At 46.8% G+C, this 27,307-nt stretch overlaps 1 protein-coding gene across 1 annotated transcript in view; it reads left to right on the top strand.

Moving 5' to 3' along the window:
- The window catches only part of nfixb (nuclear factor I/Xb), a 382,198-nt gene that overhangs the window by 321,413 nt on the left and 33,478 nt on the right, over positions 1 to 27,307 (top strand). The window contains 2 exon segments of the mRNA XM_052042052.1: positions 13,767 to 13,914; positions 24,334 to 24,425. Of these exon segments, the coding sequence (XP_051898012.1) occupies positions 13,767 to 13,914; positions 24,334 to 24,425 (240 nt within the window).

The following is a 27,307-nucleotide window of genomic DNA, read 5'->3' on the forward strand; positions in this document are numbered from 1 at the left end:
CTGATTAAAGAGCGAGTTTCTCCAGGAACCCCCCCCCCCAGGGTTGAGTTAGGTGGTCGGGTTGTTAACTCAGTTTTTTGTCAGTTGCTCCCACACCGGTGGCTCGGTGAAGACATGGTCACCTTCCGGGAGCAAACAGGAAGCTGGACCAGACATTGGGTTCAACTTCAGAGGGGAAGTTAAAAATCAACCACATGATTGTGGGCCTGGAGTCACATGTAGGCCCGGGGAAGGATGATGGAGTTCCCTAAATCTGGGCTCCCTTCCCTTGTCCCCAGAGGGACATCAGTGGAGCACACACTGGATTTCGGTTTAGAGGAGGAATTCTGGTTGAGCCTCTGGTTTGACAATCCTGTCAATGGGATTGGTGGGGAAATGAAATCTGCGGTTTCTGCAAACAATAGCATCAGGAGTGGGCTCCATGATACCGCTGGGTTCTGGGCAAAGACCCAGTGGGTTTAATGGATTCCTGCACCATGGAAGCAGCTTCCTTGGGACCACTCCATCCACACCAACCTACAAGGACCCACTTACACCAATCTCATTTTATTCTCCCCACATTCCTATCAACTCCTTAAGATTCTACCCCTCACCTACACACTAGGGACAACTCATCGCAGCCAATTAACCACCAAGCTGCACATCATTGGGATGTGGGAGGAAACCGGAGCATCTGGGGGAAACCCACGTGGTCACAGGGAGAACATGCGGACTCCACGCAGACAGTGTCAGAGGTCAGGATCGAACCAGGGTTGCTGTGGCTGTGAGGCAGTGGCTCTACTAGCTACACCACTGTGTCCTTTGGAGCAAGGGAATCTGCCATGCTCCCCCTTGACCGGCCTACACGTGACTCCTGGCTTGCAGTAATGTGGTTGATTTTTATCTCTCCTCTGAAGTTAAATCCAATATCTGGTCCATCTTCCTGTTTGATCCCCACAATCCCTGATTCCATTAGTGTCCATTTCTCAAGCCATTTACTGACACCGGCGATTGGCAACGGGCAATAAATGCTGACCTTTCCAGTAACGCCCAATCCCAATATCCAAAAGTCTGTCAGCACAGGGCATGTGCGCCCATGTTTGGTGAGAGGGCACATGTAGAGGGTACAGAGGGTTCCAGCATGGCTTAGTCTCCAGCCCCAGGAGGAACCCATAAAGATCCAACTGCCTGTTGGGTTGTTGGACCTCTTCCATCACATGTACAGATGTGTGTGGACATGATGACATAGACCAGGCCTGACACATGTGGTACTCCCACTGCCTACAATGAGGGACGCACGGCTGTTCCAGTGACTGGTATCCATGGACCTACTCCTTAGGGTGAGGCCAGGGTTCTGCTCAGGCCTTATTGGATGGCTGGCAAAGACTCCCACACAGGGCAGGTCTCTATGCACCTTGTGCGGTAAATCAGAGAAACTTCATTCGTGGACACCTTCACGAGAAGGAAACCTTCCATGCCGAAGCCTGGCTTAAAGCACAACACCGAATGTAAAAGGTTAACTTTTGACTTCACACCCCTTCTCTACTTCTGTCTAAATTGTGAATTTAACCAAGGGTTAGTCTGGGAGAAGGTACTGAGGTCAACTCAGAGTGTGAGATGCCTGGAAGCGAGAAGACCCAACCAAGGATTTGGGCAATAAGTTTGTGATTCCAAAATGGGATGTCCACTTGCTGTGCCAACAGTGGCTGGCTTCACCAGTCCTGACAACAGGACAAGCTTGTCCCCCTCTCAGTGGGTCACTTCACTCCTGTGGTTGAGTCATGTACATTCAGCCTTCTCTTTGTTTTATCCCCAGCTCCCCATCCCAACTCCTTGCCAAGGTAAACTCCCCCCACCTTTACCCTGATCCATGTCCTCTACAGCGAGGTGGGGTGTGGGGGTTAGCTGGTCTGAGACTTGCCTGCAGGCACCCTCCCAGTGGCAGTTTCCTCTCTCTGCTGGGGGCTGTGATGTGGCTCCCTGGGCTCTTCCTTCCCAGAATCCTGGCTGTGACAGGGCTTGATGTGAGGGGTGGGAGGTACAGTGGGAGGGGAGGGGAATATATCTCTTCCTCAGTCCCACTGTGCTGGACCGTTCACACACTGGGATCTCCTAATCACTGCACCAACCCTATCACTCTGGAGCAGTGTAGAAAAGGATCATTGACTTTTGTGTGTCAGTGAGACTCACTCTTTAATGCAGGTTTGCTTGCCGAAATGCTTTATGGAATGATTGCTCTCTTCAGATTTCTCTATTGTGTTGCTGTTGCTGCCATTTTGTGAACAATGTCAATTACTTCCTCTTGTAAGAAGCTCTTTTATCAATGATTTATCTGTTGATTTTGTTACTACTGGAATATTTTGCCATTCCCACCAATCACTCTCCTGCCCAAGGAGTTGACCTGCTGCCCAGTCCCCTTGCCAAGTAGTCTTGCCAATGAATGTCAGTATGTTCATGGACTTCCAAGGGCGATTCCAACTAGTTCCAATACAATCCCAATATCTGTGCAGAGTTCCAGCTGGGATCTCTTACTAGTCATGGGAATCTGGGTTGGTTTTCCTTCCATGGCCTTGATTGCTGTCAGCATGGAGTGAGGATCAAATCTGGTACCTTCCTGAGTCTGTGATCCTGCTTTGGCCCATTAACACATCAAAGGAACATGTGCCAGTGATAACTTGAATTTAAATCCCACCAACGGCATTTGAGAAATTACATTTTGTTCGACAAATCTTTTTCCCAGGCTAGAAACGTCGAATACTAGAGGACATGCATTTACGATGAGAGGGGGAAAGTTTAAAGATGCGGGGGCAAGTGTTTTTACACAGAGATTGGTGGATCCCTGGAACACGATGCCAGGGGTGGAAGCAGATACAATAGTGGTGATTAAGAGCTTTTAGACAGACACATGAATGTGCAGGGAGTGGAGGGATGTGGATCACGTGCAGACAGAAGGGATTTAGTTTAATTCAGCATTGTGTTCAGCACAGATGTGGTGGGCTGAAGGGCCTGTTCTTGTGCTGTACTGTTCTGTCTTCTATGTCCTTAAACCCTGACATCAGTGGAATGAGGGGACAAAGAGGCTCTTGGACTGTTGTTAGAAATCCAGCTGCTCTACAAGTGCCTTTTGGGAAGGAACTAAGAACATTAGAATCAGGAATCAGCCAGTCGGCCCCTTGATCCTGCTTTCCCACAGACTTTCCTGTCCAATCCCCTTATCCTCCAGTTCTCTTTATATCCAACAATATTAGCCTTGAATAGACACAGGCTCCTGGGGAAGAGAATTCCAAATTTTCACAACCCTTTGAGCAAAATAATTTCTCCCAATCCCAATCCTACTTGCCCAGACCCTTATCCTGAACCCATGTCCCTGCTTCCACATTCCTGCCTGAGGAAACATCCTCAAGCCTCGACCCTGCCAGTCCTTCTCATCAGTGAGATTGCCTCTCATCTTGTTCAAGGAGTGTCAGTCAACCTTCCCCAAACTCCCTTCATCGGATGGATATCCCAAACAGGAATTGATTGAGAAGTTTGCAGTCCTTGGCCACTCTGACCCACTGGTGAGCTGAGTCCCACATTCGGTGGCCAGATTCCTCTTCATCCTCTGAAGACCAGCAGTGGCTCAGGGTAACGAGGGTTTGGCAATAAATACCTACCTTCCCAGGGCTAGGCACATCCTGAGGAAAGGTAAACAGTCAGGCTGACAACAACCAACATCTCTAAAGAAAGGGTTCTCAAGGTCTTCTAACAGAGTGGGGAAGGAAGGTGGGGAAAACCTGAAACGGAGCTCAGAAATGGGTTTCACAACAATGGAACAGGTGGGAGGAGGGAGAGAGGGAAAACCTGACACGGAACTAAGGAACAGGCTTCAGAGATGATTCAGATTCAGAATAGTTTGAGATCAGTTTATTGTCACACACACCAGCATCCAATGAAATTCCTTGCTCACATGACACCCACAGAGTAAATAGTGTACATGGTAATAATAAATGCAATAAATACAGCAATGAGCACAAAACAGCAGAATAGTGAAAAGCACGATGATGCTGGAGAAACTCAGCAGGCCAGGTAACATCCGTGGAGAAAAGCAGGTGGTCAACATTTCGGGTCAGGACCCTTCTTCACAACAGCAGAATGGCGCAAGGATTGCAGTGAAAACTGAAGTAGTGAAAAAAGAAATGCTGAAGTGACAATAATGGAATAACTGAAGAGGTAGAATTAACGGTTCGAGAACATCGCAGCACCCACCGGGAAGGGGATGTGAGAGAGGTGACTGGTTCAGGAGTCTGACAGCAGTGGGGAAGAAGCTGCTCTTGGGTCAGGATGTCTGGGCTTTCAAGCTCCTGAGGTAGAAGACAGAAGAGGGAATGGCCAGGGTGGCAGACATCCTTGACGATACTGTTAGCCTTCCTGAAGCAACGCACTGTGAAGATGGATGGATGAGGTGATTGGGATGGGGGAGACAGTTCCAGTGGATGGAAGGAATGGGGGAAGAAAGTGATGTCTAATGATGGAAGGGGAAATAGACAGTCTGAGGAAATAAAAACTTGGTGGCACTTGCTGAGTTAAGAATGGGAAAGACCTGGTAGGATTTGAAAGTGGAACTAAGGACCTGACAGAGGGAGCTGGGACTCTTGGAAGATGGAGGCTGTGGGGTTGATGGGAGGGTTTCGGTGGTGGGAGAGAGGTAAGAACTGTCTCTGGCTGGGGCAGTGGTGTTTCCATAAGTTCTGATTTCAGTTAAAAGAGAGTAAAAACCTCAAAGTGATAGGGGCATTGGTTCCAACAGTAAATTAATTAACAATATTTCAACAAACTACCAGGCAATTAGTTTTGTTTGACAACAATGTGCTAGACCCATTATTAATAGTAAAACACCCTCTAAGAATGGCAACAGATGCAGAAGAAAATGTGTCTCCTGCTAAACAGGCAGATTTTCTGAGACACTGCACTTTGGCGAGAATTTTTTACAAACTTCAGATCAAAATGGTTAATTATTATTGTGTGTGCCCTGTAATTATCTATTCAACAGTGAAACATAACCAAGAATTAACGGTTTACAGAAAAAAAATAACTAACAGTAAACACAAGCGTTTAGGAGCCCAGTTAAGAGGTGTCAGGTGGTTTAACTGGAGATGACTGGGTTATCTTTGCCTAGCTGTATGGCTCTCACCCACACCATCATACCCTGATCTTGGTTTGACCCAGTTCAGGCTACGCACTGCTCAGCTGCGAGTTCAAAGTACAACTCATAACGAGTGACACTGAGCAGGAAGGTCCCGGCCCTGATTCCATTGAGTTGGCTGATCAGGATTGGAGGATGAATAAAGGATTTATAACTGGCTTCCCCCAGAAATGGTGGGAATAATTGATCAGTGTTCCCAGACCTGATTCCCCACGACAAGCTCATATCAGGAAAGTGCCTTGCTCAAACTGGACTGCCGGTGTTTCTTATTGGATAGTACCAGTGCAGTGTTAGACCATTCAGCCCTTCAAGCTCTGTACTGGTCACTTGGCCCAATCCCAGTCCTTTCCTTAGTTCCCCCAACACCTCTTAAACAGTGTAGGCTCACACATGAAGATTGGGAGCCTGAGCGAAGAGGGTGGATAGGACAAAGGGGAGGGACTACAGAAGATAAAACAATATCCAACTAAACAATGGAGCCCTGGGAGCTTAGCTGTCTCCAGCTCAACTATGTCAGTCACAGCTGAACGTTGAGAAGCATCACTGAGTACAGTTACACAATTGGCTGATGTTCCAGCTTTTCTGTACTCAATGTTGTTTGGAACTTCTGCATTTCTAAACTTTTCTTGGGAGAGATGTTGACTTCTGAGGAGCTGAGATGGAAATCATGTGACTGGAGTAACCTCTGGTGAGAGTCGCAGAGTCATAGAATGATACAGCGTGGAGATAGGCCCTTCAACCCATCAAGCCCCTGCCAACAACCAAGCACCCAATTTTACATTAATCCTCCCCTAACCTAATTTACTCTCCCCACATTCCCATCAATTCCCCCCAGATTCTCCCCACTCACCCACACACAAGGGGCAATTTACAATGGCCAATTAACCTACCAACCTGCACATTTTTGGCATTTGGGGGGATGTGGTTACTCAACACATTGCAGAAAGCACCTCCATAAATCCTCCGGTTTTGTTGACTTTGCAAACTCATTCCCAGAAATGCTGAGACACCAATCAAGGATCAGCTTACAGAATCTGTCGGGATTCTTGGTGGGATCTCCATGTGCCTTTGTAGCCAGTGGCTCAGGGAACATATTTACAACAGGCACAGAAGCAGTGTGATACCTCCAGAGGCAACAAATTCCTTGACTTTTACCATCGCCTTGGAGAGGGATAGGAGCTGACGATATGGGAAAGTATTTAATTGGGGCAGGGGAATTATGATGCTATTAGGCAGGAATTTTGGAATGTAAATTGGGAACAGATGTTCTTAGGGAAGTACACAACGGAAACGTGGAGGTTGTTCCGGGAGTACTTGCATGGGGTTCTGGATAGGTTTGTCTCATTGTGGCAGGGTAAGGATGGTAGAGTGAAGGAACCATGGTTACCGTGGTTGACAAGAGACGTAGAGTATCTTGTCAAGAGGAAGAAAGAAGCTTACCTAAGGTTTAGAAAGCAAGGATCAGACAGGGCTCTTGAGAGTTACAAAGTAGCCAGGAGGGAGCTTAAGAATGGATTTAGGAGAGCTAGAAGGGGTCATGAGAAGTCCTTGGTGAGTAGGATTAAGGAAAACCCCGAGGTGTTCTACACAAATGTGAAGAATAGGAGGATGACTAGAGTGAGGGTAGGACCGATCAGGGATAAAAGAGGAAACATGTGCCTGGAGTTGGAAGAGGTAGGGGAGGTCCTTAATGAATACTTTGCTTCAGTATTCACCAGTGAGAGAGACCTTGACGTTTCTGAGGATGGCATACGACAGGCTGATACGCTAGGGCATGTCAACGTGAGGAAAGAGGGTGTGCTGGAACTTTTGAAAAACATTAGGATAGATAAGTCGCCGGGGCCGGATGGGATATATCCAAGGTTATTACGGGAAGCGAGGGAAGAGATTGCTGCACCTTTAGCGATGATCCTTGCATCCTCACTGGCCACAGGAGTAGTGCCAGATGATTGGAAGGTGGCAAATGTTGTTCCTTTGTTCAAGAAAGAGAGTAGGGATAACCCTGGGAATTACAGGCCAGTGAGTCTTACTTCAGTGGTGGGCAAATTACTGTAGAAGAGTCTTAGAGACAGGATTTATGGGCATTTGGAGAAGCGTAGGCTGATTAAGGACAGTCAGCATGGCTTTGTGAGGGGCAGGTCATGCCTCATGAGCCTGATTGAATTCTTTGAGGATGTGACAATGTACATTGATGAAAGTAGAGCAGTGGATGTGATGTACAGGGATTTTAGTAAGGCGTTTGATAAGGTTCCTCATGGAAGTCTCATTCAGAAAGTCAGGAGGCAAAGGATCCTGGGAAACTTGGCTGTGTGGATTCAGAGTTGTCTTGCCCATAGAAGACAGAGGGTAGTTGTTGATGGAGCGTATTCTGCCTGGAGGTTGGTGACCAGTGGTATTCCGCAGGGATCTGTTCTGGGACTCCTATTCTTTGTGATTTTTATAAATGACTTGGATGAGGATGTGGAAGGGTGGGTTAGTAAGCTTGCAGATGACACAAAAGTTGGTGGTGTTGTGGATAGTGTAAAAGGTTGTTGTAGGTTACAACAGGACATTGATAGGATGCAGAGCTGGGCTGAGGTGTGGCAGATAGAGTTCAACCCGGAAAAGTGTGAAGTGATATACTTCAGAAGATTGCATTTGAAGGCAGAATACAAGGTTAATGGCAGGACTCTTAGCAGTGTGAAGGAACAGAGAGATCTTGGGGTCCACGTCCATAGATCCCTCAAGGTTGCCACGCAGGCTGAAAGGGTTGCTAAGAAGGCATATGGTGCGTTGGCCTTCATTAGCCAGCGTATTGAGTTCAAGAGCCGTGAAGTGATGCAGTTCTATAGAACTCTGGTTAGACCACACTTGGAGTATTGTGTTCAGTTCTGGTTACCTCATTATAGAAAGGATGTGGAAGCTTCAGAGAGGGTGCAGAGGAGATTTACCAGGATGCTGCCTGGATTGGAGAACATGTCATATGAGGATAGGTTGAGCGAGCTAGGTGTTTTCTCTTTGGAGAGGAGGAGGATAAGAGGTGACTTGATAGAGGTGTACAAGATGATAAGAGGCATTGATCAAGTGGACATTCAGAGACATTTTCCCAGGGCAAAAATGGCTAACACGAGAGGGTATAATTTTAAGGTGATTGGAGGGAGGTACCTGGGCGATGGCAGAAGTAAGTTTTTTACACAGAGAGTGGTGGGTGCGTGGAACGCACTGCCAGCGGAGGTTGTGGGGGCAGATACATTAGGGACATTTAAGAGACTCTTAGATAGACACATGAATGATAGAAAAATAGGGGGCTATGTGGGAGGGAAGGGTTAGATAGATCTTAGAGCAGGATAAAATGTCGGCACAACAGTGTGGGCCGAAGGGCCTGTACTATTCTGTAATGTTCTATGTTCTATGTTAAACACCAGGCTCTTGAACAGTGACAGATATAAATAGAAAGTATTTGGTACAATAGGAAGGGCTCAGGTGATTGGGATTTCACACAGTGATCGAAAATGGGGAGTAGATGAATCCTTTGGGATTCCAAGTAGTCGGAGCGACTGGGAAAGAGGATGGTTATTTGAAACTGCACACCTTGAGAGTGACTGAGAAAGAGTTTGGTTCATGTTCCATATGTTGGGACTGAGTTTCATCAAGTGGAATATAAAATAAATTGAAATTTCCCTGCTCACTTCAGTTCTGTGGATCAGAATCAAACATCCTACCCAATGAAAACGGAGAAGTCCTGTTCCAAGGGGAATCCTAAATCCTTTAACATGTGACTGAGTCTGTTGTCTCTGGGAGGTAGCATGTCACTTTTGTGTTTTTTGTGGTTGTGTTCCCTTAGTCTCCTGTGACGAAGCACATGAGGATCCCACCAAAGAATCCGAACAGTGAAAATTACATTCAGATCAAGGTTATATTTACATTCAGTGAATTGGATTGTAGATCAGCTGTGAAATGTCTTCAAGATTCACCTCACAATCCCAGCACCTAGAACTGGCACACCCATGACACAACTTCTTCTTTAGACTATTGCTTTATTTCCTGTTTACAAGATCAAACTGTACAGAAGGTGGACATTCAGTATGTACTACCCTGTGACAAAGCTGTCCAGCTGTGCCATATGTTTCCAGAGCCCTGCCTATCTTTTCATCCCAAGCACCAAACACTTCACTTCTAAGAAGACACTGCTGAGTCTGCTTCCACACCCTTTCAAGCAATGTGATCCAAATCACACCACATTTTATAAAAATAAAACATCTCTTTATTTCCCCATTGGTTCTTTTGCCAATTATCTTAGATCTTTGGCTATGGACTCTCTTACAGTAGAAAAAATTCCTTCACTAAATGCTTAGATTACACAACATTTTTGCCATTATAGTTTACATTCATCTTTATAATTTTGTCCTTCACCCATTGCAAGGCCACCACTGAAAAAACAATGCAACTACTGTGAAATGTTTACATAGGTGATTTCCATTGTAATGTGAGATAGGAATTTACATTGGTAAAATGAAAATAAGGGCATGATGTTTGAAGACAGTGACTGATTTATGCTGACATCGCCCAGACCAATTGTCCTCTGACCTTTCATCCCTACTTACCATCATCATGAGGTCCTATGTCTAAGATTGTGTGAGGTCAACCCACATGTGTGTCTCAGCAATGTCTGGGTGAGATACTGACTGCCATGGTGCGGGAGGAATTGAACTGATGCACATTTGAAAGCAAACCTTTGCTGAGTCATAACTGTGCCCACCTGGATTTGAATCTAGAGTTCAACACATGCTCCAATGCGGCCATAACTGAGAGAGAGGTGGGGATGCAGAGTGCCTCAAAGATCACTATTGGAAACATCTGACCCTGCTCTAACACATTCCACTCATCTATAAATGGCTCAGCCATTTTCTGATTCATACCACTCTTGAATTTGTCGCATTGTGTCTATACAAACCCATTATAAAAGTAGGTAGAGAAATCTCTGATCTGAAAACACATCCAAATTTGCACCAACCAGTGTCCAACCTGACCCCAAAGTACCCTTGACACTCGGTGACTGCCTACAAGCTTTAACCCAGGCAGGAGATCAATGGAAGGGACTGATCACTCATGAGTTGCTATAACCAAAGGGTTAGTTAAATTTATCAGTACTCGGTGGTGTGATTGCCCAGTCAATGAGCCAGTGGTGGTGGATTTTGGAGAACAAAGAGAATCAAGGAAAATGAGGCTGGAAGGTTGATGGAACTTCAGCCTTGATCTTCTGATGCCGTGGTAGTTGGTGAACAGCCCTTCATTCTGGTTCCCTATGGCTTGCTGGTTATAATTACTCATGGAGATAACAGATGGTAAAGTTCGATAACTAGTGCTAAGCAGACATTTGATATCGATGACTTGCCTCCCTCCTGACACTCAGTTCCATTCCCTTTGGTATTGGAAGATGTTCTGGCATTTGCTAAACACTAGTGAACAGGAACAAATTTTATGTCTGGAGGTTTGGGATTGGTGCAGGGAAGTGGGGCTCAGCTCAAAGATCAACTGTGACGGAACAGGCATCAAGGGCTGATTGACCTCGTCCTGTTTCTAAATCTTACTTATTACTTCACAGAAGGAGAACATTTGTCTCATTCCAGCTCCTAATCCTTGTCCCTCTCTCCACCTCCTTGTAGCCTGACAACCCAAACAAACCCATCAACTCTCATCTGATTCTTTAGCCACAGAGGGTAATTAACAGCGGCCAATTAACCCCCCCGACTTGCACGTCTTTGGGATGTGGGAGGAAACCAGAGCATCTGGGGTAAACCCATGTGGTCACAGGGAGAACGTGCAAACTCCACATGGACAGCACCCGAGGTCAGGATCCTCATCTCTGAATCCCTGGTCTCTGGAGCTGTGAGACAGCAGAGCTAACCACTGTACCAACCTATGTCTGTGTGTAAGAAACTTCTCATGACAATAAGGCAGTTCCCTCAGGTTTTCCCTCACTACCCCTGAGCTGTGACATTGATTCCCAGTGTCAGAAAAGTCTTAAATAAGGCACTTCCTCATATATTTATTCACGGGCTGACAAAGCTCTCTTCTGCCAGGGAGTCTCCCACACCGTCTCACACCAGAGCTCAGAGCAGCCAAAGAGTCGCCTGAGTCTTTGCTTGATAAACACGGTGGATAAAAGCAATAAGCTGTTCTCCTTTAGTCTGTGTGTCATGGCAAAGGATTAATGGAGTGCCTCGAATCTCGTAAACACACCCTTTCTGTGGATCAAAATGTGAAAAATGATAAAAAAATAAATAACCCCACTGTGATGTGGATTTATTTCCCACCCAGGCACAGGAAGTACTCGAAACATAAACTTCCTGTCAACCACAAGTCAGTCAGAGCAAGCAACAACACCATTCATTTCCTAGCCCACAGAGGCTGGCATTGTAACCTGTTCTCTCTCCGACACAGAGCAGTGTTCTATGCCTCATCACTCCCCTGGGTAATCCTCTGTTTGGCCTGCTGAGCCATTTTGAGTTCTTCATGGTAAAAATTGTCTGTAGTTAGGTCTCCATCACCAACAAGATATTGATGAACATTACAGGTGGGTGTTACTGTGTGAACACCACTGCACAACCTTTCCAGACACACTCCTGCAGCAGTGCTATGTCTTGAGTATGCAGGGCCCCAGGACTCTGCTTGGAGCACCGTTCAACTGCTGTGGATTCTTGACAAGAATTGGTGATTCTTATAATGAGGCATTCAGATGATATCAGAGACCAGTGCAAAAGTAGCAGTCTTTAAACCACTTCAGTGGAGAGACTGGATTACTATTTGTGATGGTTTTTCGGCAATGAGAGTAGGGTAGCTGCTTACAGTGCTGGTTTCCTCTCCTCGCTAGCCTGGATGGAGTGGCCCGGAATTGTGTTTGAGTCAGCCCATGTTGCTCTTCTCACCTGCACTGTCCGCAGTTCTCGAGGGCTTCTGGTGGGTGGGGACTGGAGAAGGTTTGAAGTCACTGTGATCAGGGCCTGATCCTGTTCCCACCAACTCTCAACACATAACAGAGCTCAGCTGGTAACAGAGGGATGGGGCCTTTGGCCAATTATTTTTCTTCACCTTCCTTTGGACCCAGAGGCATCGCAACCAATTCTTCCATTGAAACTGCACAATTTAAGGTTGGGCTCTGAACAGGAGGTATTACTGGTCTGATTAACTAGCCTCCTTTTACTAAACAGTGATGATCTCTTCCTCAACGCTCTGTTGATGGGGGGCAATGTTTTTTAATGCAGTAGGTCTCTGGATGTGAGTAGGATACATGTCTGTTCATTGCATTCCTTTGAACCACGTAACCTGGTTATCCTGGGCAGTGAGCTCAAACAAACCGACTGCACACCAGGGGTAACATGCAGGCCCCAAGCTGAAACTGGGCCAAATCTCTCGGCAAATAACTCAGCCATATGTGAAAGGAACAGAAGCCCCTCAATTCCTCTGTTCAGTGGGACAATATGTCTTAATGTCAACCAGCCTTAGTTCACTAACCTCATGAAACCCCAATCAAAATTAACATGGGACTCTTTCCCAACAGTGACATCAGTTGAAGCAGACACATTGCCCGCCCCAGGGACAAATAATTTGTGTTTGATGATTTGTTGATCAATCGGTGCCAGAAGAGTCAGTAACCAGTAGAGACAGGTTTGAGGCAACTGGCAAAGGAATCAGTGGTGTCATGAAAAAAATTAAATGTTATGAAGTAAGGTGCTATAACCTGGACTGTACAGACTCAAATATTAACAGGATTTAGGTCAAGAACTTTCAAACAAGAGGTTGATGTCTATTTGAAGGGGGTGTAAGTTGCAAGGTTAGGGTTATAGAAGGGAATGCGATGAAACCTCTTTCACAGACCCAGTCCAGGCATGGTCCTTAAGTTCAGTAACAAGGGCTTCAAACAACAGCCAACACTGGCAGTATGCAGCAGACCAATGAAGTTCCGACAGAGACAGGTTGATGCTGCAGGAGGAAGACCTGCAAAGCATTTATCTGGCTTTATGTTGGCGCTGAAGGATAGATTGTGTGTTTCTGTAGCTCCCTGTGACCTTCAGTAAGGAAATCTACAACTCTTCGTTCAAGGGCACCTTGTAGGCCGGGTTGGGAGAAGGAAGATGGGAGGGCCAGAACATTTCCACATCCATTAGTGTTCCATGGGGCGCTGGTGTTCTTCTTCCCAATCCATGATGAACAGAGGTTAGAATTTCAAGACAAAACCACTGTTCCTCAGTGGATGGTACTGTTCCGGATATTGGAATGTCCTCTAAGGTTCCAAGGTAAAAGAGCACAGATAAAACAATCTGCTGGAGGAACTCAGCGGGTCGAGCAGCATCTGTGGGGGGAAAGGAATTGTCGACATTTTGGGTCAATACCCTGCACAGATAAAAATCATGCCCCATACATCTCTTCCCCTTTCTACTGATGGGAGGAGAAAAGATTGGGTTTGAGGGTGAGGGAGGGGAGAGAGGGCTCAGCACTCGAAATTGGGCCATTATATCATTGCTGCAAGTGGTTGGTTGGGTATACAGCAGGGCTTCCCCTGCTTCCTGCTTATTAAATCGTGTGTACTCTTTCTTTCTTTGCTTTTTCTCTTCCACGTTCACAGCCAAATGGCGGCAGCCAGGGCAAGGTCACGGGGTCATTTCTGCTGCCGCCTCCACCACCTATGGCCAGACCGGTCCCCCTACCAATGTCTGACCCAAAATCAACCAGCGCATCCCCGGAGGGAGGAGCTACGTCACCCACCTCACCCTGTAAGTGATGCAAGACCCTCCACTGTGTGTGTGCATGGGTGCGTGTGTGTGTGCGCGTGCGTGCGTGTGTGTGTGCATGCGTGTGTGTGTGAGCACACGTGTGTGTGTCTCTGTGTGTTTTGCTCTAATACCACGACCTCTCTCGCACATGTCCCACATCAGGGACACATTCCTCTCAGACCTAGAGCAGCACACAAAGTGCTGGAGGGACTCAGCGGGTCAGGCAGCATCTGTGGAGGGAAATGGATGGTCAACATTTCAGGTCAGGGCCAGATGAAGGGTCTGAACCTGAAATGTCCACTGTCCATTTCCCCTCACAGATGCTGCCTGACCTGTTGAGCTCCCCCAGCGTTTTGTGTGGTGCTCCAGATTCCTGCATCTGCAGTCTCTTGTGTCTCCCCTGAACTCTGGCCTGTATTCCCTACAGTTTAGAAAGTGAAATGTATTATTTGGACATTGTTGAGAGAGTAGGGTGGAGAGAAGCTCTTTCCACTGGTTTGGGTATCCATCATCTATGGGGAGACAAACAGTTGATGTTTCAGGTCAAAGACCCTTCCTCAGAAATGGCAAAGGCTCTGCAACCTGTCACATTAATTCTGTTTCTCTCTCCACAGATGCTGACTGACCTGAGTGTTTCCAGCATTTTCTGTTTTATCTCAGTTTTCCAGCATCTGCAGTTATGGTGATTTTCTTTTACAAGCAGAGGGCAGTAACTGCTTGGAAGCGTCTTCCACAAATCGCTGTTCAATAAGGCAAATTTTTTATTCGTTTTTACATCCAGAAAGGCTTGGATAGAGTGGACGTGGAGAGGATGTTTCCAGTAGTGGGAGAGTCCAGAATCTGAGGGCACAGCCTCAGAATAAAGGGACATCCCTTTAGAACTGAGATGAGGAGGAATTTCTTCAGCCAGAGGGTGGTGAATCTGTGGAATTCGTTGCCACAGAGGGCTGTGGAGGCTAAGTCATTGGGTGTATTTAAGGCAGTTTTATAGGTTCTTGATTGGTAAAGGGGTTAAGGATTATGGGGAGAAGGCAGGAGAAGGGGTTGAAAAGAAAATCAGGCCAAGTTTGAATGGTGGAGCAGACTAGATGGGCTGAATGGCCTAATGCTGCTCCTATATCTTATGGTCTTTTGGTCTTTGTCAACCGAAGGTGTAAAGGGAATTGAGGAAAAGTCAGGTATGGAGTTAGCTCTCAAATTGGCCACGATCTCTTTGATTACAATAACAGGGTATAAGGGTTGAATGGCCTCCTCTAGTTCCCATGTTCTGCTGCTCAAAGCACTTGATGTGTTTAGGGTTGTGTGATGGTGAAGAATGGATCACTCGGGTGAAGCAAACACCATTTGCCAGCAGTGAATTGCAACCCAGAGACATGAATGCAGGACAGGAGGTTTGCAAACAATGAATATGTCACATTGCCCAGGCGATGTTTTATTCTTGGTTTTATTTAGGCCTGGATCTCAGCTTTTTAATTTTCAGGCATGTACCTGCTTGTCTTAGATGCTGCTGAAGGTGTGCGGATGTGGCTTGTGCCTTTGGGCACAGTCGGAGGGAGGAGATGTGGCGTTGTTCACTTCTAAAGAACAAACTGTGTCAAATGGTGTCCATTTCGTGTGTGGTTATCACTTCATTTTGGTGATACTTAAAGCCACCAGGTTGGGCAGATACACATTTCAAACATCGTCTCTGATTTGTTTTTTCCAATTGTGCGCATATTTGAATTTGGGCCAGGAATATTTACCACCAACAAAATGCTCAATGCGCCTTTACTTCAATTTTCCCTTTCATGGCAGTGTTACCTCTGGATCCTTCAGCAGTGAAGGAGGCCTTTCAGCCCATCATTCTCCACACTAACCACATATTCCCCTTCACCAGAACCTTTCCGATAATGTTTTCTCCAAACATGTTTACATCTCCCTCTTTGGTAAAGTGGGCAATCAGCCATAAGAAGCTATCCATTTCTTTCGAAGATCTGTCCAATTTTCCCCAATCCCCTGCCGTTCCCTCGAATATTTTTCTCCCCCAACGCATTGGATTGTTCTTGATCCACCCCACTGCTCTCACTCACCACCCCCTCCTTCCCACGGCTGCACTCTTTGCACCTGCCACCTTGCTTCTGTGACTGTCCTACGAGGCAGACCTGGACACTGGAGTCAACTGGGCCTTGGGCGGTGGAACCGGAAGTCCCCAGCACCTGTCTAACGATAGCTTGAAAGGTGTTGTTCTCTTTTAAACATTTCTGATGAGCAGAGACAGTTAAAAAGGATTTAAATATTTTTATCTATGGTGTCATACTTCCTCTGCCAGCCATCCCAGAAATAAACAGTGGGGCCAGGTGTGAAGTGCATACTGCCTTTAGTTCAGCACATTAGTGCCCCCTCCCCAAACTCCTCTGCTCTGGAAGAAATTCCTCTGTCTCTCCTATGTCTCCTGGTTCAAAATATATCACAAGAGTAAACATGTGTTCAGCTTCTACCTTTTCAAGCCCTTTCAGAAAATAATGTTTTTCAATAAGATTACTGTCATTCTTCTAAGCTCCAATAAGTCCAAACGGTTCAGTCATTCCTCATAAGACCACTCTTCACCCCAGGAATCAACCTAATGAACCTTTCCTGAATTGCTTACAATGCAAGTATATTCCTCTTTGAATCAGGAGACCAAATCCCTACAAATGTACAAACTCCTTACAGACAGCGGTGGGAATTGAACCCTGATCACTGGTGCTGTAATAGCGTTATGCTAACTACTATGCACTGTAGCGTAGCGGTTAACGTAACGCTATTACAGCGTCAGTGATCGGGGTTCAAATCCCACCGCTGTCTGTAAGGAGTTTGTACGTTCTCCCTGTGACTGCGTGGGTTTCCTCCTGGTGCTCCAGTTTCCTCCCACATTCCAACGACATACGGGATAGTAGGTTAACATGGGTGTAATTGGGCAGCACGGGCTTGTTGGGCCAGAAGGGCCTGTTACCGTGCGGTATAAATAAAGTTTTAAAGTTTTAAAAATTCTCTACATACTCCACCTGTGGTCTCACCAACACCCCGCACACTCCTCTACATTTATGCTCCATTTCCTTTACGAAAGAAATCACAACAAAACCTGTTGGTTTCTGTGTTTAACTGGTGATCATGAGATGTTATGTTAAAGGTCCCGGTTTCTGATTTTGACTTACCAAAAGAGGGAAATATTTTTCAGCCATCCATTCTGGGTCATAGCTTAAGTCAGGTAAAACATGCACAAGAAGGGATTTAAGCATCAGGGAGCAAGACAGGTTGGAAAACAAATCCTTGTTTAGGCTGAAGTAAGGCTCTTTCCTTGACATGTGAATTGGTTCAACAAGTCCAACTATCAATGCATTGATGCACCAAGCAGCTGGAACAAAGACACTGGTTGGTTTGATTCCATCTCTTCCCTGCCCTCAGCAGGGCTAGTTATTGGTCTGTCATCAGAAGACTAAGACCACAATGTATAGGAGCAGAATTAAGCCATTCAGCCCATCGAGTCTGCTCCACCATTCAATCATGGCTGATTTTTGTTTCAATCCCATTCTCCCACCTGCTTCCCGTAGCCCTTAACCCCTTTACCAATCAAAAACGTCTCAATCTCTGCCTTAAGTACATCCAGTGACTTGGCCTCAACAGCCCTCTGTGGCAATAAATTCCACAGATTCACCACCCTCTGGCTGAAGAAATTCCTTTTCATCTCAATTCTAAAGGGACGTCCCTTTATTTTGAGGCTGTGCCCTTGTATCCTAGAGTCTCCTACTGATGGAAACATCCTCTCCACATCCTCTCTATCCAGGCCTTCCAGTATCTGGTAGGTTTCAATGAGATCCACCCTCATCCTTCTGAACTCCAGTCACTACTGCAGAGCAGCTAATCCAGCAGAAAATGGACCCGTTTCATAAGCTTTCAGTCAGGAACTTGTTTCACATTTGGAATTCCTATTAGCTTTCCCCTTTACCTTTATGTAGAGTAGTGTCTACCTCTCTGCGTCTCTTCTACCACCCCAGTAACCCCTCCCCCCAAAAATGGAGCACATCTGGTTCCCTGCTTAAAGCAAGAGCATTCTCTGACTTCACCACTGTATAAATGACTTTCAGATAGCTCATTCTCTGCTGATCTTCATGAGGTGAATCAGAAGAGAATCAACTGTCAAGTTACGACTTTAATTGCACTGATGAAGAATTTGACTCAATCCTTTAGTTGACAAGCGGAGGTATGGCTTGAATGATTTGTTTTAGTTGCAGTATCCCCTTTGTTATTGATCGTTGGACAGAGATATTCTGGCCACTATCTTGGGGGGGGGGGGGGTGGTTTGTTAGTTAAAACATGAACCACCTCAGGGCCAATAAGATTTTTCTCATCTCAGAGTTAGCTTTGTGGAATCCTACAGGACAGAAGGAAGTAATTTGCTCTATCATGCCTGTGCTAGCTCTTTGAATGGTCCATCCGTTGTAGGCTCACACCTCAGCTCTTCCCCTTCGATCTTATTAATCACTCTGCTTCAAGGATGTTTCCAATTGCCTTCAGAAGACTTCCACAGAATTTGATTCCACCACACCTCTGGGTAAGGTGTTCCCGATCTTAACAACCGTCCAGGTGAAGATTTTTGTCCTTATTTCCTCTCGGCTTTCTTTGACAGATTATTCTGAATTTGTGACTGTTCGACCTACAAACAAGTTGTGGTGCCTGGAAATTCATCCCAAGTCAGTCATGCTAAAGGAATGACATGTCCATGTCATGGTGCTGTGCCCTGCCCTGAAACTCTTTCTGTTGACTTCAGTGGAATGTATTTCTGACTCAGAGTATAACATGCTGGTGTGGTTCTGAGATACATTTAGCATGACCCACCAGGAATGAAATTATCAGCATTGATTCCTTCCTACTTGCTGCTTCAAAGCCCCTCAAAAATGTTGAACTACATTGGTCATTGATTGTAGTCACCTGCAGGATTTCCTCAATTTGCAAACATGCTACTATTTGCTAAAACACCATTGACTTTCTTGGGGATGTCTTTGATTTATGAGGCTGTTTCTCACTATAATGAACAGGGCCCTCAGGAACGAATTGTTCCGTGACACGTCCCTCCTTGCCCTCAGAAATAGATATTGTACCAAGACGGTCTCAATGCATGTTGCCCAGCCTTGTTGATTCACAGAATTTCGCTTCACAAAATGTTTTACAGGAATGCAACCTTTCATAAATCAAGGAGTGGCTGTATGACTATCTTCCAAGAAATATTTTATATCCAGGCCTGAAATTAGCTTGTGAAGACCCATACGAATCATTTCTATTGGATCTCTGCTAGCCTTCTCTTTGGAAAACAATGCTAGTTTTTCTTTAAAAACAAAATTCTCTTCTTAACCAGCTACCTCGCCCCTGCTATCACCCTGGTATACTTCCTTGCTTAATTTCATTCTCATCAAGGCACAGAAAGAGTCCATTCAGCCTATTGTGTCCATACAAGCTCCCAACAGATCAATCCCATCAGTCTCATTTCTCCGTTGCTCTGAAACTTATTCTATGGGTGGCACGGTAGTGTAGCGGTTAGTGTAATGCTATTACAGCGCCAGTGATCGGGGTTCAATTCCGGCCACTGTCTGTAAGGAGTTTGTACGTTCTCCCCATGTCTGCGCGGGTTTCCTCCGGGTGCTCTGGTTTCCTCCCACATTCCAAAGACATACAAGTTAGGAGCTGTGGGCATGCTATGTTGGCGCTGGAAGCGTGGCAACACTTGCGGGCTCCCCCCAGCACGTTCTCAGTAACGAAAAATGATGACTAATAAATAAATATCTTATCTTCTCCCACATGCCCATCAACTCATTTCTGTTTCTTTTGCCATTACACTGAGGGCCAATTAACCTCCCCGCACATCTTCTCACCAGTGTTCTGAGAGCCTTTCTACATTGGTACCTGCAAGTTTATCCACTAGCTGGCTCTGAGCCAACCAGGACCCTTTGTGGGCTTGCATGTTGGTGAGTAGGGCACGTTCCTTAAACCTGTTCCTGGTACCTTAGACAATCGTGGACTGTAGCTGTATCACAAACCAACCGATTGAGGAACTGGAATTACATTATTATCTGGCAGTATTCATGAGGACCAGCCAACCAGGGTGTTAAACCAAAGCTGTCTGAACATCTACTCATCTGTGGAGCAAATGGGAACAAGAACCATTTAGAAATTATCCATAGTCCTCAAGGAAATCAAAGTATCATCTTCTACTGCCTCTTACCTCTTCCCTTCTCAGTGTCCAGGGATCCAAACATTCCCCTTATGTGAAGAACCAATTCACTTGCATTTCCTTCAGTCTGATGATCTCTCTGCTGATCTTCTGCCATCTTCCACACCTGTTTCCTGGTCATAAACATTCACCCGAAACAAATTTACCTCCGCCAAGAGGGAGTATCCAACACAAATAGGTCTTTCTTTGAAAAGCAAAAAACTGCAGATGCTGGAAATCTGATCTAAAGAGAAAATGTTGAAAATACCCAGCAGATCAGGCTGCATCAGAGGAAAGAAGAAGAGACTCAATGTTTCAGGTCAATGATCATCAAGTCTGGTCTTGTGTGTTATACATTTGTGGACTGCAGCAAACACCACACCATCTAACTGAGGAACCAACTTCTGAACAGAACCTTAGTCCCAAAGACCTGAAAATTGACTCAGTTTCTCCCTCAACAGATGCTGCCTGACCTGCTGAGTATCTCTGTTATTCACTGTTTTTACTTTGGATGTTTCTTTTGTTCTGTTTGCAGGTGGGTGGGGAGAGGCAGTGAGTGGGTTGGGGGAGGAGGTGAATAGGTGGGGAGAGGTGCTGCGTGGGTGGGGAGAGGCGGTGAGTGGGTGGGGGGAGGAGGTGAGTGGGTGGGGAGAGGTGGTTCCCAAAGTCTGAGATTACATTTGGATGACCTCTATCCATCACCTCCAAACTAGGGCATCTGAATCCACACACACTGTTGGACCCCCACACCACACACACCGTGGGACCCCCACACCACACACTGTGGGACCCCAACACCACACACACTGTGGGACCCCCACACCACACACTGTGGGACCCCCACACCACACACTGTGGGACCGCCACACCACTGACTGGGCAAAGGTGAATTTATTTTATTTATACACAACTCTGGGTGAGACTTTGACTCCCAGCCTTGGTTGTAACTAACCTGAATGTGATTGAGGTGCTGGGTGTGCCTTGTACATTGGTCAATGTATCGGGAGTGATGAGGTTATTAAAGGGGATCGACTGAGGTGGAAAAATACTTGTTGCCTCTCCTTCCCATGTCCAAAGAAATTTCTGCACAGTTGCATACAGGATGACATTGCTCACCATGCAAAACAGAGACAGAAGAGACTGCAGATGCTGGAATCTGGAGCAACACACAAGGTGCTGGAGGAACTCAGCAGGTCAGGCAGCATCTGTGGAGGGAAATGGACAGCCTAGGTGAAGGGCTTCAATCCAAAACATCGACTGTTCATTTCCGTCCACAGTCGCTGCCTGACCCGTTGAGTTCCTCCAGCACCTTGTGTGTTGCTCCTTGCTCCCATACAACCCTGCCACCTTGGTAGCCACAGGAGCTTCGATGCTCTGTGTGATTATCGGCCAATGGGAACACAGGGCCAAGTGTCTCAATTTCAAGTAGGTGCTCCTGGGTTTGTTGGTGGATCAGGACAGTTTGCACCCAACACACCCAGAGGGGGCAGCACGGTTGCACAGCTGGTTGAGCCGCTGCCTCACAGCTCCAGCGACCCAGGTTCGATCCTGACCTTGGGTGCCGTCTGTGTGGAGTTTGCACGTTCTCCCTGTGACTACGTTCCAGACACTCCAGTTTCCTCCCACATCTCAGAGACATGCAGTTTGGTGAGTTAATTGGAAGCTGTAATTTGCCCTTAGTGTGTGGGTGAGGGGTAGAATCTGGGGGGGGGGGGAAGTTGATGGGAATGTGGGGAGAATAAAATGGGATTGGTGGTTGGTGCGGATTTGGTGGGTTAATGGGCCTGTTTCTCTATGATCTCTCCATGACCCTATTGCAGTCTTTGATGGGTGGGGCTGATCTACCTTTCACATCTGAAGTTGCTTGTGTTCCCAGGCCTTGTACAGCCAGCCCCATCACCCACGCCAGTCAGATAAATGTTCCAGAAGATGCTTAGTTTAGGGAGAGAAGTAAAGGGAAGTTGTTCCAGTGAGCAGCTGGTTCCAGGAGCTGGGGACACACCGTTAAAGGGTTTGCAAATGATACAAAGGGGAAGGGATGATACTGAGTGTGAGGGTGTGACCGAGTGCGAGGGTGTGACTGTGTGTGAGGGTGTGACTGAATGTGAGGGTGTGACCGAGTGCGAGGGTGTGATTGTGTGTGAGGGTGTGATTGTGTGTGAGGGTGTGACTGAGTGCGAGGGTGTGATTGTGTGTGAGGGCGTGACTGTGTGTGAGGGTGTGACCGTGTGCGAGGGTGTGACTGTGTGTGAGGGTGTGACTGTGTGCGAGGGTGTGACTGTGTGTGAGGGTGTGACTGTGTGTGAGGGTGTGACTGTGTGGACTTTGATAAGATAAGATTTCTTTATTAGTCACATGTACATCGAAACACACAGTGAAATGCATCTTTTGCGTAGAGTGTTCTGGGGGGCAGCCCGCAAGTGTCGCCGCACTTCCAGCACCAACATAGCATGCCCACAACTTCCTAACCCGTATGTCTTTGGAATGTGGGAGGAAACCGGAGCACCCGGAGGAAACCCACACAGACACGGGGAGAACGTACAAACTCCTTATAGACAGTGGTGGGAATTGAACCTGGGTCGCTGGCGCTGTAATAGCATTACGCTAACCGTGACACTACCGTGGACTTTCTACCTTCTCCCCAGTGTGCTGCTTTCCTCTCACATCCTAAAGACATGCTGGGGGGTTAATCAGCCCCTGCCGATTACGTCTGGTGGAGGTGGATGGTGGGAGAGTTGGTGGGGGACGGGGTGGTATATGTGAGGGGCAATAGTTTACAGGGAAATGGGGAACTGGGACGAGCAGGAATGCTTCGAGAGCTGGCGTAGACTCAGTGAGCCAGATGGCTTCCTTCTATGTTGTAGGAAATTATGAGAAACCAGTTTGGGCAGAGCGTAGTGTTGATCTGGAGCTCACTGCCTGGAGGAGTGGTAAAAATAATCAGTCAGTGCCTTCAAAAGGAATGGGAAAGAGTTTGAGAGAGAATATTTGGCAGATAAGGGAATGGGACTAATGGGATCGTTCTGCAAGGACTTGGAACAGTCTCAATGGACTAAACTGCCTGACTCTGCATTGTAGCAATTCTATGACCCAATTTAATATCAGTGTGGTGTTGGCAGACACATGGAGAAGGGGTCCCGTGTTTGTTCTGTGCTTTATTGTTGTTGAAAGGGAGATCTTAACTCATGTGAAGAATGGGGGTTGCAAAACTACAAACCAATGGAGTTCAAACTTCTAACTTCACGGTGAGGGAAACTCTGCCTTGGTTCCCACCTGTGAATGTTGTCCAGAGTATCAGGTGCCAATGGCAATCACTTGTACCTGTTTGCTTCTGTTAACTTCGGGGAACTGAACAACGAGAGGTGCGTGTGACCAGAGGGCAGAACTCTGGTCAGCACCAAGCACATTCGACAAACGATGAATTACTCCCCCTCAGTGCCCAGGACTTGGTGGAAAACGTTTTAATGTCAGTGCTGGGTTACCTGGAAACACGAGAGAGACTGTAGATGCTGGAACCTGGAGCAACACAGGAAACGCTGGAGGAACACAGCGGGTCAGGCAGCATCTGTGGAGAGGAATGGACAGTCAATGTTTCAAGGAGGTCCAGATGAAGGGTTTTGACCTGAAACGTTGACTGTCCATTTCTCTCCATAGATGCTGCCTGACCCGCTGGGCTCCTTCAGCGTTTTCTATGCTGCTCAGTTATCTGGGACCTCTTGAGGTATCCCTGGATATTCTATAGTTGCCCAAGGTTCCCAGAATTCCCACCCCTGATTCCAGTCTTCTGCTAGAGATGAATGGAGTTAGGATATTGTCTGGGGTTATGCTTGGCTTTGATGGGCTATGGTGGTACTGGGGTGGGCCAGAGAGGTGACCAACACCCATGGGGCCAGAGAAGTGACCGACACCCATGGGGCCAGAGAGGTGACCAATGCCCTCCCACCCCACAGAAAGAGGAAGAGTATCCAACTCCGTTTCCAGAGTAAATTACATCAGTGTCTACAAAATTATGAAAGGGGTTAGATAAGGTACCTTAGTGTGGTGTCTAAACCAAGAGGGCGTAGGTATAAATCGAGAAGTAGGGATCTGAGGGGATGTTGGTCAGTGGGGTGGCCTCTTTCTGTGCTGTACGATTCGGTGACTGTAGGAAGTCTTCCTCAGCTGACCCTGACCTTCTCGCTCTTTTCCTCTCACAGCATACTCAACGCCCAGCTCCTCATCTGCAAACCGGTTTGTCAGCATTGGACCACGGGATGGGAACTTTGTAAATATCCCGCAGCAGTCACAGGTGAGTGAAACTGGGGTGGAAGTCGGCACACACGTCGGCACTGGGGTGGAAGGAATAGTGAGCAGAAACCAGAGGCAGACACACCTTACCACTCGGTTCTTGTCAGTGTACTGACCCCAGTTACCGGCTTTCCTTTGGTATCAGTACCAGCTGATCTCTCGTGATGTGGTTAGACTCCATTCCATGTTTGGATGGAGACATGGGACTATGTTTTTAACCTGGCTTGTTTCTTTAAAGCAATGAACTAGGTACGATCTGGAACCTAGTAACTAATTTATTACCAGCCAATCAGAGCTCCGGCCCAAGGGAGGCACAACCGTGCAGCGGGTGGCGCTGCTGCCTCTCAGCTCCAGTGACACGGGTTCAACCGTGTCCTCCGGTGCTGCCTGTGTGGAGTTTGCATGTTCTCCCTGTGACTGCGTGTGTGTTTCCTTTGGGTTCTCTGCTTTCCTCCCAGATCCCAAAGACGCGCGAGTCAGTAGTTTAATTGGCCGCTGTAAGTGGCCCCTAGTGAGGAGTAGAATCTGGGGGAGAGCGGACAGGAATATGGGGAGAATTAAAAAATCGGATTGGTGTAAATGTGCAGCTGATGGTTGGTGCTGATTTGATGTGCAGAGGGGCTTGTTTCCGGGGTGTGCGACTGTACGAATATTAATCCAGAGATGTGGGTTAAAGACCCAACCGTGGGAGGAGGGGAACTTAAATTCAAGTAAGTAATTCAGGATTTTTTGAAGATAAACACAAAACTACTAGATTTTTATTTATATAAAAACACAACAGATCAATAATATCCTTTGGGGAAGGAGATCTGATGTCCTTACCTGGCCTGTCCTGAGAGTAACTCCTGACCCACCAATGTGATTGACCCTTAACTGTCCCTCAGTTCGGAGAGAAATAGGAATGGACAATATGCTCTGGCATTGCCAGTGGTGTCACTGATCTGCCAGCAAGGAACTGATGAAGCTCGCTGAGAACAAGAGGCAGGCATCAGGTCCATGGGAAGGGAAGGTCCTGCAGATTGGAGCTGTCAGGCAGCACAGGTATTAAGTTACTGGGCCGGCATCTAGACACCAGAGATGTGAATTTGAATCCAACCACAGATGGTGGGGAATTTAAAATTCAGGTACGTAAATTAAGTTGCATCACTAGTGACGACCAAAAGTTACCAGATGGTCATTAAAACCCCATCTGGTTCACTGATGTCCTTCAGGAAGGAAATCTGTCATCCTTGCCCTATATGTGACTCCAGACCCAGCAACATGTTGACTCTTAACCGGCTCTGGATTGGCCCAGCAAACCATCCAATTCAGGAGACAATGAGCGACAGGCATTAAACACAGCCTTGCTCATGGCGCCCACACCTGTAAATAGTTTTTACAAATATCCTGCCTGTTCCTGTTCTGAAAGAACTGACTGGTTTATTGAGCTGAGGGAAACTCATTGGCAAAAGGGATGGATTTCATTTTCCTTTGTTCTTTGCACTTTGAAGTTTGGCATTGAATCAGAATCAGAATCAGATTTATTATCACTGACTTATATGTTGTGAAATTTGTTGTTTTGTGGCAGCAGCACAGTGCAGAGACAATAAATTACTATAAATTACAAAAATAAATAAATATTGCAAAAAAGGGGATAATGAGGCAGTGTTCATGGGTTCATGGACCATTCAGAAATCTGATGGTGGAGGGGAAGAAGCTGTTCCTGAATCGTTGAGTGTGGTCTTCAGGCTCCTGTACCTCCTCCCAGATGGTAGTAATGAGAAGAGGGCATGTCCCGGGTGGCGAGGGACCTTAGTGATGGATGCCGCCTTCTTGAGGCACCACGTCTTGAAGATGTCCTCAATGATGGAGAGGGTTGTGCCCATGATGGAGCTGGCTGAGTCTACAACCCTCTGCAGCCTCTTGCGATCCTGTGCATTGGAACCTCCACACCAAGCAGTGATGCAACCAATCAGAATGCTCTCCACTGTACATCTATAGATATTTGTAAGAGCCTTTGGTGACATACCAAATCTCCTCAAACTCCAAACAGAGTAGAGCCATTGGTGTGCCTTCTTCGTGATTGCATTGATGTGTTGGGCCCAGGGTAGATCCTCTAAGATGTTGACACCCAGGAACTTGAAGCTGCTCACCCTTTCTACTCAATGAGGACTGGTGTGTGTTCTCCTGAGTTTCCCTTCCTGAAGTCCACAATCAATACACCACTGTAGGGGGGAAAAGATTAGTTGGAGTGTGTGGCTGATGGGCAGTGGAAGAGAATGAGGCTTTCTAAGGTGTGAGACTGGAGAAAGAAAGAAAAACTGATGGGGCTACAGAAAGCTGCACATTGTAGGTATTAACGGTAGGGTTGGGCATCAGGTAGTGGGTATCAGATAGTGAAAGTCAAATGGAGTGGGAGCAATGAGATGGACAGAGTGCACTTCAGCGTAAGAACCAAACTACAATGGGACGCTGGTGAGGCCGCTCTTGGAATATTGTGTTAAGTTTTGGTCACCCTGCTGTAGGAAGGATGTTATTAAACTGGAAAGAGTGCAGAGGAGATTTACGAGGAAGTTGCCGGGACTCGAGGGACTGAGTTACAGAGAAAGGTTGGCCAGGCTAGGACTTTTTTCCTTGGAGCATAGGAGACTGAGAGGTGACCTTATGGAGGTGTAGGGAAGTGGTGGAGAACAGCGAGAGCACCCGTCTGCTCATGCTCTCCTTTATCTTGTCTATTCTTCCAGTGGAACCTCAGACACATTTTCCTTCCTGCACCGTCCTCACACCAGCCCCTTCACTTTACCTGAACCCTGCTCAACATGTTCCTCTTTTCTAAGGTGCGAGAGAGTGGAGTAGCAAAACAAAAAAAGAGCAGAGAATTTTACAGAGGAACGACTTGGAATG

Source organism: Pristis pectinata, chromosome 31 (assembly GCF_009764475.1).
Source record: "Pristis pectinata isolate sPriPec2 chromosome 31, sPriPec2.1.pri, whole genome shotgun sequence".
In the NCBI taxonomy this organism is placed as follows: Eukaryota; Metazoa; Chordata; class Chondrichthyes; order Rhinopristiformes; family Pristidae; genus Pristis; species Pristis pectinata.